General features: G+C 48.0%; 1 protein-coding gene across 1 annotated transcript in view; it reads right to left on the reverse strand.

Moving 5' to 3' along the window:
- sema4d (sema domain, immunoglobulin domain (Ig), transmembrane domain (TM) and short cytoplasmic domain, (semaphorin) 4D) overlaps window positions 1-14,875 on the reverse strand; it is a 91,178-nt gene that overhangs the window by 10,233 nt on the left and 66,070 nt on the right. The window contains 5 exon segments of the mRNA XM_031826153.1: window positions 6,098-6,213; window positions 6,440-6,662; window positions 6,824-6,853; window positions 6,855-6,981; window positions 9,981-10,156. Coding sequence (XP_031682013.1) covers window positions 6,098-6,213; window positions 6,440-6,662; window positions 6,824-6,853; window positions 6,855-6,981; window positions 9,981-10,156 — 672 coding nt within the window.

Consider the following 14,875-nt stretch of genomic DNA (forward strand, 5'->3'; position numbering starts at 1 on the left):
ACATTCTTATTTTCAATGACGGCCTGGGAACAGTGGGTTAACTGCCTGTTCAGGGGCAGAACGACAGATTTGTACCTTGTCAGCTCGGGGGTTTGAACTCACAACCTTCCGGTTACTAGTCCAACGCTCTAACCACTAGGCTACCCTGCCGCCCCTTAAAATAGGCCTACATTCATTTTGGGGTACTTATTTAATAATTAACTGCATTTTCATGTTGATAAACTTCACCTAATAGCGGGAGTGTTTACTAATGATTATAACTTAGTCCGTCGACATCTTCTCTTTCCAATTGTTGTTTTACGCTTCAGCAGCTAATCCGCTAGTTGAGCAGGGCTGTCTAAGCGCTGGCCTATAGGCTATGGCACTTCAGCAGCTAATCCGCTAGTTGAGCAGGGCTGTCTAAGCGCTGGCCTATAGGCTATGGCACTTCAGCAGCTAATCCGCTAGTTGAGCAGGGCTGTCTAAGCGCTGGCCTATAGGCTATGGCACTTCAGCAGCTAATCCGCTAGTTGAGCAGGGCTGTCTAAGCGCTGGCCTATAGGCTATGGCACTTCAGCAGCTAATCCGCTAGTTGAGCAGGGCTGTCTAAGCGCTGGCCTATAGGCTATGGCACTTCAGCAGCTAATCCGCTAGTTGAGCAGGGCTGTCTAAGCGCTGGCCTATAGGCTATGGCACTTCAGCAGCTAATCCGCTAGTTGAGCAGGGCTGTCTAAGCGCTGGCCTATAGGCTATGGCACTTCAGCACATTTTTTTATATACGTGTACTTCCTTTTATACAAGGCACGTTTTCATTGCTTGCTAGTGTAACGGATGTGAAACGGCTAGCTTCGTTAGCGGTGCGCGCTAAATAGCGTTTCAATCGGTGACGTCACTTGCTCTGAGACCTTGAAGTAGTAGTTCCCCTTGCTCTGCAAGGGCCGAGGCTTTTGTGGAGCGATGGGTAACGATGCTTCGAGGGTGACTGTTGATGTGTGCAGAGAGTCCCTGGTTCGCGCCAGGATATGGGCGAGGGAACGGTTTAAAATTATACTGTTACACTAGTAAATAAAAAATGTAATAACATTTTTATTTTTTTTAATCGGTCTTTTAATAGTGTGACTATTCGTTAATCATTCAACAGCAGTCAACATGGTTGTTCTGGCTCTGAGGCCTATAATGCGCCAATGTGTCAATCATCTCCAACCTGGCATGGAATAATTCGACAAGGAATCTTTCATTTATAGACTAATCAACGCTGATAAATAGGCTATGAACATGTTGCGTTTGTTTCCATTTTAATATTGTTAAATTTCAACTTCATACTATTGCATAGCGGTCTCTCTCACCTTCATACTTTCCTTGTCAATTCATTATCTTATATACTACTTTCAGAAAGCTTAAAGTAGGCCTAGATTTAAAAAAAAAAGATTCATGAAAAAAATTTATATTTGCTTGAGTCTGACATACGCTGGTGGCTTTGATTGATGGGTGCTTTTAAGTGTGTGTGTGTGTGTGAGAGAGAGAGTTCGCTGATTCTCTCTATAGGCTTATGTCCATTCAGAAAGTTTCCTAAAGTAGCCTGTCTGGACTCAATCTCTCTAATCCAAATCAAACGCTCCCATCATGATTTTTAAATGACACATTTCAGTAAAGGCCCTTTCTCACCAAGTCTGTTATTTTCAAATCGAATAATTAGTAAGAAAAAAAAATCTATACGAGCACGTCTGTTCACACCAGTTGCAAAATATCGTCCTGCCACAAACTTCATAATTTTTTTCGTAACATATTTTCTTCATTCGATAATAAGTTGTTGACCAATTGAGTTATCTGGGACACTGCCACTGACAGGCTGCACAATTCACCTTGTGTGAATTAATGTCTGTTTTTTTACATTTGCAATGCATCAGTGCAGCAAGGTATCAATTTAGCCAATGTAAACACATCACACCAGAGCTAGGCTACACGTCACTCTCGCCATTCAAACCCCTATGCCATTTTATAGCCATTCAGCAAACAAGAGGAGCGATTGATGCTTCTCTCCTTGAATAGACCTAGGCCTATTAGTTTTAAACTCTATACACTGAACAAAAATAGAAACGCAACATGTAAAGTGTTGGTCCCATCTTTCATGAGCTGAAATAAAAAGACCCCAGAAATGTTCCATACACACAAAAAGCTTATTTCTCTCAAATTTTGTTTACATCCCTGTTAGCAAGCATTTCTCCTTCGCCAAGATAATCCATCCACCTGACAGGTGTGGCATATCAAGAAGCTGATTCAACAGCATGATCATTACACAGGTGCACCTTGTGCTGGGGACAATAAAAGGTCAGTCTAAAATGTAGAATGTCCAACAGAGCTGTTGCCAGAGAACTGAATGTTCATTTCTCTACCATAAGTCAACTCCAACGTCGTTTTAGAGAATTTGGCAGTACGGCCAACCGGCCTCACAACTTCAGACCACGTGTATGGTGTCGTGTGGGTGAGCGGTTTGCTGACATCAACGTTGTGAACAGAGAGCCCCATGGTGGCGGTAGGGTTATGGTATGGGCAGGCATAAGCTAAGGACAATGAACACGATGGAAATTTGAATGCACAGAGATACCGTGACGAGACCCTGAGGCCCATTGTCGTGCCATTCATCTGCCGCCATCACCTCATGCTTCAGCATGATAATGAACAAGGATTTGTACACAATTCCTGGAAGCTGGAGATGTCACAGTTCTTCCATGGCCAGCATACTCACCAGACACGTCCCCCATTGAGCATGGGGCGGCAGGGTAGCCTAGTGGTTAGAGCGTTGGACTAGTAACCGGAAGGTTGCAAGTTCAAACCCCCAAGCTGACAAGGTACAAATCTGTCGTTCTGCCCCTGAACAGGCAGTTAACCCACTGTTCCTAGGCCGTCATTGAAAATAAGAATTTGTTCTTAACCGACTTGCCTAGTTAAAGAAAAAATGTTTGGGATGCTCTGGATTGACTGGTACGACAGTGTGTTCCCGCTAATATCCAGCGACTTCGCACAGCCATTGAAGAGGAGTGGGAGAACATTCCACAATCAACAGCCTGATCAACTCTATGTGAAGGAGATGTGTCACGCTGCATGAGGCAAATGGTGGTCACACCAGATACTGATTGGTTTTCTGATCCACGACCCTACCCCCTTAAAAAAAAAAAAAAAAAAGGTACCTCTGACTAAGAAATGCATATCTATATTCCCAGTCATGTGAAATCCATAGATTAGGGCCTAATTAATTTATTTCAATTGACTGATTTCCTCAGTAAAATCTTTCTGAAATTGTTTTGTTCATATTTTTCAGGCTACTCGTTCAAAAGCTAGAGAGAAAGGGAAGCGATATGCCAGTGGAGAAGGATATATATATATATATATATATATATATATATATATATATATATATATATATATATATATATATATATATATATATATATATATATATATATATATATATATATATATATATATATATAAATATATATATAAAATAGGACAGCTAATACAAATTTGATTTGGTTATGTTGACACTTTTCATTTGAGCTTTAACTAAATCTGTGCCACCACTCATTGAGGGTCAACTCTGGCAAATGTTGTCTCTGTCTTTTAGGGTTGCCAATAGCAACGGTGGTACTGTAGAGTGGTACTGTAATCTACAGTACCACCGTTGCTATTGGCAACAGATTTAACAGATTTAGTTAAAGCTCAAATGAAAAGTGTCAACATAACCAAATCAAATTTGTATTTGTCACATACAACTGTACAGTGAAATGCTTACTTACAAGCCCTTAACCAACAAGAGATATTTAAAAAAACATTTTTTTTTTTTTTACTTCTAATCAAAACACATAACCAACCTTGGCTTCAAATGTGTATCAGCGGCTGATCATTGGACGGTTTTCTATTTTCTAATGGTTGTCAATTTTATCTTCATATAGCCTATCACAGATGTCTCTATATATCCCCATTGAAATACTCATTGTTAATTTATAGGACAGGCTACATTGATTTAGCATCATCCTACAATGTAGATTTTCTTTGTCCTACAGAAAGGATTTGAAGCGAATGCAAGATTTTTAATGTCAGCATACGTGCAAGGAATGATGACCGGTGACAGTTTTGCGTTTCCTCGGTTTGCAACTGAATGAAAACGTAGCCAAGCTCAATCATGATTCATCCTATAGAATGCATAGTCTATATCCTAATATTGTCAGTAGCATAATGTTTCTCCAGTAGTAACGGATTTCTCTCATCACTGCGTCCTCTCTAGACACTTTCAACAACACATCGTCACAGAGAATGACCGCAGCAGCATTCGAAGACCCAATCATGGACACTCTTAATGACAGTTGTGGCTGCTTTGTGTGATGTATTGTTGTCTCTACCTTCTTGCCCTTTATGCTGTTGTCTCTGTCCAATAATGTTTGTACCGCTACCATATTGTGTTGCTACCATGTTGTGTTGTGCTTGCTACCATGTTGTATTGCTACCATGTTGTGCTTGCTACCATGTTGTATTGCTACCATATTGTTATGTTGTGCTTGCTACCATGTTGTATTGCTACCATATTGTTATGTTGTGCTTGCTACCATGTTGTATTGCTACCATATTGTTATGTTGTGCTTGCTACCATGTTGTGTTGCTACCATATTGTTATGTTGTGCTTGCTACCATGTTGTGTTGCTACCATATTGTTATGTTGTGCTTGCTACCATGTTGTATTGCTACCATGTTGTTGTCATGTTGCTACCATATTATGTTGTGCTTGCTACCATGTTGTTGTCATGTTGTGTTGCTACCATGTGTTGCTACCATGTTGTATTGCTACCATGTTGTATTGCTACCATGTTGTTGTCATGTTGCTACCATATTATGTTGTGCTTGCTACCATGTTGTATTGCTACCATGTTGTTGTCATGTTGCTACCATGTTGTTGTCATGTTGCTACCATATTATGTTGTGCTTGCTACCATGTTGTATTGCTACCATGTTGTTGTCATGTTGCTACCATGTTGTTGTCATGTTGCTACCATATTATGTTGTGCTTGCTACCATGTTGTATTGCTACCATGTTGTTGTCATGTTGTGTTGCTATGTTGTTGTCTTAGGTCTCTCTTTATGTAGTGTTGTGTCTCTCTTGTTGTGATGTTTTGTCCTATATTTATATTGTATTGATAAAACATTTAAAATCCCAGGCCCCCCCCCCCCGTCTGCGCAGGAGGCCTTATGCCTCATTGTAAATAATCATTTGTTCTTAACTGACTTCCTTAGTTAAATAAAAAGGTTAAATATATATATATATTTTTTATTTTAAAGCAGCGTTGGGGAAGTTATGTGAATTGTTAGGAAAAGTAGGGGCAAAAACAAACGGACTTGGTGTGAATAGTTTAAATCTGTATTCTTTCAGAATTCCTCTCCAATCTTACAAGTCTTCATTTGTATACTAGACTAATATTTATAGGTAATAACTTCAATAATAAGAATGAAATGCTACTGATAATAGCGAAGTGTAATGGTAGTGAAGTTGCAGAGAAAAGCCACGTGTTTCTTTTGAGTCTGATACGCGCCAATTACAGTAACCTCAAATTCCAAGACGTTACAGACACACACTAAAGATTAACATACACCTTCAAAGTCAATTTTTTTTACAGTGTCTGTAAAAAATGCTTAAATGCCGTGTAAGTCTGGCCCGTAGAGAGCAAACAATGCTCATTATTCCTTCACAGAGAAGTTGTGGTTTTAACATCGGCGCAGACTTGTCGTCTCTGGTCGGTAACTTCCCTTTTTCTACTCTCGAGTTGAACAGTTTTACACGGACATGAAATCCAAAACGAGAGCCAAAGTTAGTGGGTAGGTAGACTTCTCAAAGAGAAATAAAGCTTAGCTTGTGTATTCAATAGCTTTAGTTTTATTGGAAATGGCTGAACAAGAAAAACTTTGAAAAGGAACTTGAAAGAGACTTATTTATTTTCGCTCCATTGTACATGATGCGAACTGGTGACTGACGTTTCGATGTCTTCCTCAGTTTTAGTGTTATCACAGGAGAGAAGAACTCACTTTCCGTGAGACACGGAGTCTCCTTCCATATTTCTCTTTGACTTACCCCTTGTGATGACAGAAGCAAGGTCTTGATAGGCTCAGATTTGTGGAGAAGCTGAATCTCTTCCACTGTATGGACCAGCCCGTCATACACCACGGATTTATGCAGAAGTCCTTTATCTAAAGGGTTAGAGGGGGAAACATCAACGCCATATCAAGGACTGAAAGACGTCCCTTTTGTCTTAATCAGGAGCTGAGAGTTGATCCTAATCCCACTAAAATACAAACACCTTTCACAACAACGAGGAACATTTTAATTAACAGAATTAAAATGGAATTGACCCTAACTCCCACACAACACTGTCCTCAACCTCAGCCAGCTCCCCTGAGAACCGTTGGCTCCTACCGGTCCCAGTAAATATGACGTCATATACGTTGTTGTCCAGCGCCTGCACCCTCTCCACAGCGATCTGGGTGTAGCTGACGTCCTTGGTGATGAGTTTGGGCCCGTTGCCGATGGGAAGGACAGGGTCTTCCAGTAAGGGATGGTCCTTAACAAACTGCAGGGTCTTGTCAGGCAGGTGGAGAGAGCTGCTGATGTTCTGGAGACGGTGGTGGTTGTTGATGCACTACAGATGGATAGGAGCGAGAGGGATGATGAAGGATACAACGCTCTAATCCAGTCCAAATATGACAATTCAATCCAAGGGGAAACGTATGATTAACCACAACTAGCAAAAAGAAAAGATGTAGACATGTTTAGAAGGTGATTTCAGCAAGCAACACTTACAGCTCCTGGGCGAGGGGTGGGGGGTGATCCCGTTGTACCTCACCCACTTGGTGTGAGACTGTTCCACTGTGGCTTTCTGCATGTATTTCCCCTTGGAGAACACATTTTCTACTGACAACATGTCGTAGGCACACACTGCAGACAGGCCTACGTTTCCCCTGGACAAGAAAGAGACAAAGACAATGTCACAGAACACCCTTCCACAAGTGGGTGTTACCATGGTGAGATGTGGTCGCTCCTATACCTATTCACTAGTAACACAGTGGTAAAATGACCGAGCCTTCAGAAAGTATTCACACAACCTTGACTTTTTCCACATTTTGTTGTGTTACAGCCTGAATTTAAAATGGATTTAAAATAATAATATGTTGTCACTGGCTTACATACAATACCCCATAATGTTAGTGGAATGTAAAAATAAAGTATTTTTTCAAACTAATTCAAATGAAAATCTGAAATTCCTTTAGTCAATAAGTATAAGGTGTTAACCCCTTTGTCCATGTATATTGTATATGTGGGGTGCGATAGTCATTTGTGTGCGATAGTCATTCAAAAATCATGTTAAACACCACCTCCTCTCTGTACCCCACATATACAATTATCTGTAAGGTCCCTCAGTCGAGCAGTGAATTTCAAACACAGATTCAACCACAAAAGATCAGGGATGTTTTCCAATGCCTATTGGCAGATGGGTCAAAAGAAATTAAAAAGCCGACATTGAATTTCCCTTTGAGCATGAAGTTATAATTACACTTTGGATGGAGTATCAATACACCCAGTTACTACAAAGACAGAGGTGTCCTTCCAAGGGCTGACTGAATTTAGTCGACTGGTCGATTGTTTGGTCGATCGAGATTTCTTTAGTCGAGCAGTAGTCAAAAAAATGATTCATGGTGTACAAGACAACTGTCTGATTTCCGTCTATGAGTGGACTAGTCCATTGTGGAGGCTATGGGGATGGTACAGTCCATTCCTTTAAGACACGCGTTACTGAAACTGTACATGATAAAGAACAAAATGGTGCAACACGAACACAAATATTATTATTTTATAACTAATGCGCTCTCTCTCCTGCATTTGTTCGCGGTTGCTGTCGGCGGTTCTGAAACAGCGCGCTGTTGAATTGGCACCTTTTTCCTAGACCATGTTGCAATCAAGCATTTTAATTTTTAAATGAAATAAGTAAGCGACTTCAATAATTAGCGTGAAAAATAAACCGTTCCATTTAGGTAATTGCATTCACGAATGCATGCGACTGTTTAGTCTTTGCTGTGATAAAGGCTTCTCAATTTTGTTTTAAACATCACAACACTCTCTGGTATGCTTATAATTTATTTAGTGTTGTTTAAACTGTTCCAAACAGTCAGAAAAGGTTTGTTGTAATCTAACAGCATCTGTTTGGAAACATAATACGCAGACAAAGCTTCTTCCTTACCTTCTTTTTCTTCATCTCCAGTATTTAACAACTAGTCACATTTATTCCACACATCTGACTTCCCCTTTACTTCCTGAGAAACCAGTACACATTCCCCCATCTCCAGTTTGTCATGTCCTCTGCATCCATTTTGCTGTTACGGTGTTCAGAGTTTGTTATAACCCATTTATTGATGTGATTATGATATGCTATAGGTCAGGCCCTGTCGTTAACGTGCATGAGATGCATACGTGTCACGTAGAGAGAGCAAAGGGGTTGAGGGAATAGGGAATGTTTTTCCTCAACAAATGAGGGATTTCTGTAACAAAACCCTTCAGTCAGAAATGTCTGTAATTATGTTACAGCTTCAGCAACAGACAGCGTGATAAACACTGTTGATGTTCTGTGGTGGTCGCTGCAGCAGGGAGGAGAGAGAAATGGTTGCTCGTCACAGCAGAGCGTTGGACTAGTAACCGGAAGGTTGCGAGTTCAAACCCCCGAGCTGACATGGTACAAATCTGTCGTTCTGCCCCTGAACAAGGCAGTTAACCCACTGTTCCTAGGCCGTCATTGAAAATAAGAATTTGTTCTTAACTGACTTGCCTAGTTAAATAAAGGTAAAATAAAAAAATAAATAGGTAAATTTTTTTAGATCAATCGATTGTTCGAAAGAACAATCTTGGTCTACCAAGATTATTGTATATTATTTTTAGTCGGTCGGGGACAGCCGTTCCGAACTGTTGCCGGAGAGGAATGAAACCACTCAGGAAATGTCACCATGATTCCAATCATGACTTTTAAACAGGTTAGTTTTGTTGAGGAACTACACTGTTGTTGATCCATCCTGTTTTCTCCTATCACAGCCGTTAAATGTTGTAACTAATTGACAGAGTGAAAAGGAAGCCTGTACAGAATAAAAAAAGATTCCCAAAACATAAATCCTGTTTACAACAAGGCACTAAAGTAATACTGCAAAAGAATGTGGCAAAGCAATTCACTTTTTGTCTTGACTATAAAGTGTTGTGTTTGGGGCAAATCCAATACATTACGGAGTACCACTCTCCATAGTTTCAAGCATAGTGGTGGCTGCATCATGTTAGGGGTAAGCTTGTAATTGTTAAAGACTGGGGAGTTTTTCAGGATAAAAATAAACTGAATAGAGCAAAGCACAGGCAAAATCCTAGAGGAAAACCTGCTTCAGTCTGCTTTCCAACAGACACTGGGAGAGGAATTTACCTTTTCAGCTGGACAATAACCTAAAACACAAGACCAAATCTACACTGGAGTGACTTACCAAGAAGACAATGAATGTTCCTACGTGGCCAAGTTACAGCTGACTTAAATCTGGAAAATCTATGGCAACACCTGAACATGGTTGTCTAGCAATGAGCAACAACCAATTTGACAGAGCTTGAATAATAAACATTAAATAATGAGCAAATGTTGCACAATCCAGGTATGGAAAGCTACAAAGTACTGACTCATGGGTTTGAATATATATGCAAATGAGATGTTTCAGCATTTCATTATCAATAAATTATCAAAAAAAACTTTAATTTCGTCATTATAGAGTGTTGTGTGTAGTTGATTGAGATTGTTTTTGAATCCATTTTGAATTCAAGGCTGTAACACCAAAATGTAGAATAAGTCTAGAGGTGAATATGTAAATGTAAGGAAATGTAACATGTTAATAAAATGGAGTTTGAGTTATTACAGTGTCCTGACTGAGAATCCACAACTCACCACTGGGATGTGAACACTCCGTAGATGACAGTCTCTCTCCAGTCAGCAGTCTTCAGTATGAACACGTCAGTAACCACGTTGAACACGAAGTTGAGCTCTGGCATGGAACACACCAGCTTGGCCTTCAGGAAACTGGTCCATTTCTTCTGTAGCGTCCGTTGGCCCCCCAGATCACCCTACAGAGAGATGAGGAACATTTATACATAATAATAACAATATATGACACTTAGCAGACACATTCATCCAAATATAATGTATGTATAATTGATCCCTGCAGGAATTGAACCCACAGGCAGTTGAAACCAGACTCAGTGAACAACTGTACTGTGGTAGGAAGAAGCATGGGACAGGGCGAGGGAGGGAGCGAGAGAGAGGCGAGAGGGAGGGAGGGAGCGAGAGAGAGGCGAGAGGGAGGGGGCGAGAGGGAGGGAGCGAGAGAGAGGCGAGAGGGAGGGAGCGAGAGAGAGGCGAGAGGGAGGGAGCGAGAGAGAGGCGAGAGGGAGGGAGCGAGAGAGAGGCGAGAGGGAGGGAGCGAGAGAGAGGCGAGATGGATGGAGCGAGAGAGAGGCGAGAGGGAGGAGCGAGGGAGCGAGAGAGCGAGAGAGAGCGAGAGGGAGGGAGCGAGGGAGCGAGAGAGCGAGAGAGAGGCGAGAGGAGAGGCGAGAGAGCGAGAGAGAGGCGAGAGCGAGAGAGCGAGAGAGAGGCGAGAGGGAGGGAGCGAGAGAGAGGGCGAGAGGGAGGGAGCGAGAGAGAGGCGAGAGGAGGAGGGAGCGAGTAGGGAGGAGAAGGCGAGAGGGAGGGAGCGAGAGAGAGGCGAGAGGGAGGGAGCGAGAGAGAGGCGAGAGGGAGGGAGCGAGAGAGAGGCGAGAGGGAGGGAGCGAGAGAGAGGCGAGAGGGAGGGAGCGAGAGAGAGGCGAGAGGGAGGGAGCGAGAGAGAGGCGAGAGGGAGGGAGCGAGAGAGAGGCGAGAGGGAGGGAGCGAGAGAGAGGCGAGAGGGAGGGAGCGAGAGAGAGGCGAGAGGGAGGGAGCGAGAGAGAGGCGAGAGGGAGGGAGCGAGAGAGAGGCGAGAGGGAGGGAGCGAGAGAGAGGCGAGAGGGAGGGAGCGAGAGAGAGGCGAGAGGGAGGGAGCGAGAGAGAGGCGAGAGGGAGGGAGCGAGAGAGAGGCGAGAGGGAGGGAGCGAGAGAGAGGCGAGAGGGAGGGAGCGAGAGAGAGGCGAGAGGGAGGGAGCGAGAGAGAGGCGAGAGGGCGGGAGCGAGAGAGAGGCGAGAGGGCGGGAGCGAGAGAGAGGCGAGAGGGCGGGAGCGAGAGAGAGGCGAGAGGGCGGGAGCGAGAGAGAGGCGAGAGGGCGGGAGCGAGAGAGAGGCGAGAGGGCGGGAGCGAGAGAGAGGCGAGAGGGCGGGAGCGAGAGAGAGGCGAGAGGGCGAGAGAGAGAGGCGAGAGGGCGAGAGAGAGGCGAGAGAGCGAGAGAGAGGCGAGAGAGAGGCGAGAGAGCGAGAGAGAGGCGAGAGAGAGGCGAGAGAGCGGAGAGAGGCGAGAGAGAGGCGAGAGAGCGGCGAGAGAGCGAGAGAGAGAGGCGAGAGAGCGAGAGAGCGAGAGAGAGAGGCGAGAGAGCGAGAGAGAGAGGCGAGAGGGAGGGAGCGAGAGCGAGAGAGCGAGAGAGAGAGGCGAGAGAGCGAGAGAGAGAGGCGAGAGAGCGAGAGAGAGAGGCGGGAGCGAGAGAGAGAGGCGAGAGGGAGGGAGCGAGAGGCGAGAGGGAGGGAGCGAGAGAGAGAGGCGAGAGGGAGGGAGCGAGAGAGAGAGGCGAGAGGGAGGGAGCGAGAGAGAGAGGCGAGAGGGAGGGAGCGAGAGAGAGAGGCGAGAGGGAGGGGCGAGAGGGAGGGAGCGAGAGAGAGGCGAGAGGGAGGGAGCGAGAGAGAGAGGCGAGAGGGAGGGAGCGAGCGAGAGAGAGAGGCGAGAGGGAGGGAGCGAGCGAGAGAGAGAGGCGAGAGCGAGAGAGAGAGCGAGCGAGAGAGAGAGGCGAGAGCGAGAGAGAGAGAGCGAGAGAGCGAGAGCGAGAGCGAGAGAGCGAGAGGGCGAGAGAGAGAGAGAGAGAGAGAGAGAGAGGGCGAGAGAGAGAGGCGAGAGGGAGGGAGCGAGAGAGAGAGAGAGAGGCGAGAGGGAGGGAGCGAGAGAGAGAGAGAGAGGCGAGAGGGAGGGAGCGAGAGAGAGAGAGAGAGGCGAGAGGGAGGGAGCGAGAGAGAGAGAGAGAGGGAGGGAGCGAGAGAGAGAGAGAGAGGGAGGGAGCGAGAGAGAGAGAGAGAGGCGAGAGGGAGGGAGCGAGAGAGAGAGAGAGCGAGCGAGCGGGAGAGAGAGAGAGAGCGAGCGAGAGAGAGAGGCGAGAGGGAGAGCGAGAGAGAGAGAGAGGCGAGAGGGAGGGAGCGAGAGCGAGAGAGAGAGGCGAGAGGGAGGGAGCGAGAGCGAGAGAGAGGGAGCGAGAGGAGGGAGCGAGAGCGAGAGAGAGGGAGCGAGAGCGAGAGCGAGAGGCGAGAGGGAGGGAGCGAGAGAGAGAGAGAGAGGCGAGAGGGAGGGAGCGAGAGAGAGAGAGAGAGGCGAGAGGGAGGGAGCGAGAGAGAGAGAGAGAGGCGAGAGGGAGGGAGCGAGAGAGAGAGAGACGAGAGGGAGGGAGCGAGAGAGAGAGAGAGAGGCGAGAGGGAGGGAGCGAGAGAGAGAGAGAGAGGCGAGAGGGAGGGAGCGAGAGAGAGAGAGAGGCGAAGGAGGGAAGGGAGGAGCGAGAGAGAGAGAGAGGCGAGAGGGAGGGAGGGAGGGAGCGAGAGAGAGAGAGAGGCGAGAGGGAGGGAGGGAGGGAGCGAGAGAGAGAGAGAGGCGAGAGGGAGGGAGGGGGAGCGAGAGAGAGAGAGAGGCGAGAGGAGGGAGGGAGGGAGCGAGAGGAGAGAGAGGCGAGAGGAGGGAGGGAGGGAGCGAGAGAGAGAGAAGAGGCGAGAGGGAGGGAGGGAGCGAGCGAGCGAGAGAGAGAGGCGAGAGGAGGGAGGGAGGAGCGAGCGAGAGAGAGAGGCGAGAGGGAGGGAGGGAGCGAGAGAGAGAGAGAGGCGAGAGGGAGGGAGGGAGCGAGAGAGAGAGAGAGGCGAGAGGGAGGGAGGGAGCGAGAGAGAGAGAGAGGCGAGAGGGAGGGAGGGAGCGAGCGAGAGAGAGAGGCGAGAGGGAGGGAGGGAGCGAGAGAGAGAGGCGAGAGGGAGGGAGGGAGCGAGCGAGAGAGAGAGGCGAGAGGAGGGAGGGAGCGAGCGAGAGAGAGAGGCGAGAGGGAGGGAGGGAGCGAGCGAGCGAGAGAGAGGCGGGAGGGAGGGAGGGAGCGAGCAGCGAGAGAGAGAGGCGGGAGGGAGGGAGCGAGAGAGAGAGAGAGAGGCGAGCGGGAGGGGAGCGAGAGAGAGAGAGAGAGAGGCGAGAGGGAGGGAGCGAGAGGCGAGAGGGAGGAGCCGAGAGAGAGGAGAGAGAGAGGCGAGAGGGAGGGAGCGAGAGAGAGAGAGAGAGAGAGGCGAGAGGAGGGAGCGAGAGGGAGGAGCGAGAGAGAGAGGCGAGAGGGAGGAGCGAGAGAGAGAGAAGAGGCGAGAGGGAGGGAGCGAGAGAGAGAGAGAGAGGCGAGAGGAGGGAGCGAGAGAGAGAGGAGGCGAGAGGGAGGGAGCGAGAGAGAGAGAGAGAGGCGAGAGGGAGGGAGCGAGAGAGAGAGAGAGAGGCGAGAGGGAGGGAGCGAGAGAGAGAGAGAGGCAAGAGGGAGGGAGCGAGAGAGAGAGAGAGGGAGGGAGCGAGAGAGAGAGAGAGGGAGGGAGCGAGAGAGAGAGAGGCGAGAGGGAGGGAGCGAGAGAGAGAGAGAGGCGAGAGGGAGGGAGCGAGAGAGAGAGAGAGGCGAGAGGGAGGGAGCGAGAGAGAGAGAGAGGCGAGAGGGAGGGAGCGAGAGAGAGAGAGAGGCGAGAGGGAGGGAGCGAGAGAGAAGAGAGGCGAGAGGGGAGGGAGCGAGAGAGAGAGAGAGGCGAGAGGGAGAGAGCGAGAGAGAGAGAGAGAGGCGAGAGGGAGGGAGCGAGAGAGAGAGAGAGGCGAGAGGGAGGGAGCGAGAGAGAGAGAGAGCGAGAGGGAGGGAGCGAGAGAGAGAGAGAGGCGAGAGGGAGGGAGCGAGAGAGAGAGAGGAGGCGAGAGGGGAGGGAGCGAGGGAGGGGAGGGAGCGAGAGAGAGAGAGAGAAGGCGAGATGGGAGGGAGCGAGAGAGAGAGAGAGGCGAGAGGGAGGGAGCGAGAGAGAGAGAGAGAGGCGAGAGGGAGGGAGCGAGAGAGAGAGAGAGAGCGAGAGGGAGGGAGCGAGAGAGAGAGAGAGGCGAAGGGAGGGAGCGAGGAGAGAGAGAGAGGCGAGGAGGGAGGGAGCGAGAGAGAGAGAGAGGCGAGAAGGGAGGGAGCGAGAGAGAGAGAGAGGCGAGAGGGAGGGAGCGAGAGAGAGAGAGAGAGGCGAGAGGGAGGGAGCGAGAGAGAGAGAGAGAGGCGAGAGGGAGGGAGCGAGAGAGAGAGAGAGGCGAGAGGGAGGGAGCGAGAGAGAGAGAGAGGCGAGAGGGAGGGAGCGAGAGAGAGAGAGACGAGAGGGAGGGAGCGAGAGAGAGAGAGAGACGAGAGGGAGGGAGCGAGAGAGAGAGAGAGGCGAGAGGGAGGGAGCGAGAGAGAGGCGAGAGGGAGGGAGAGCGAGAGAGAGAGAGAGAGGCGAGAGGGAGGGAGCGAGAGAGAGAGAGAGAGGCGAGAGGGAGGGAGCGAGAGAGAGAGAGAGGAGGGAGGAGCGAGAGAGAGAGAGGCGAGAGGGAGGGAGCGAGAGAGAGAGAGGCGAGAGGGAGGGAGCGAGAGAGAGAGAGAGGCGAGAGGAGGGAG

The sequence above is a fragment of the Oncorhynchus kisutch genome, linkage group LG6 (genome assembly GCF_002021735.2).
Source record: "Oncorhynchus kisutch isolate 150728-3 linkage group LG6, Okis_V2, whole genome shotgun sequence".
In the NCBI taxonomy this organism is placed as follows: domain Eukaryota; kingdom Metazoa; phylum Chordata; class Actinopteri; order Salmoniformes; family Salmonidae; genus Oncorhynchus; species Oncorhynchus kisutch.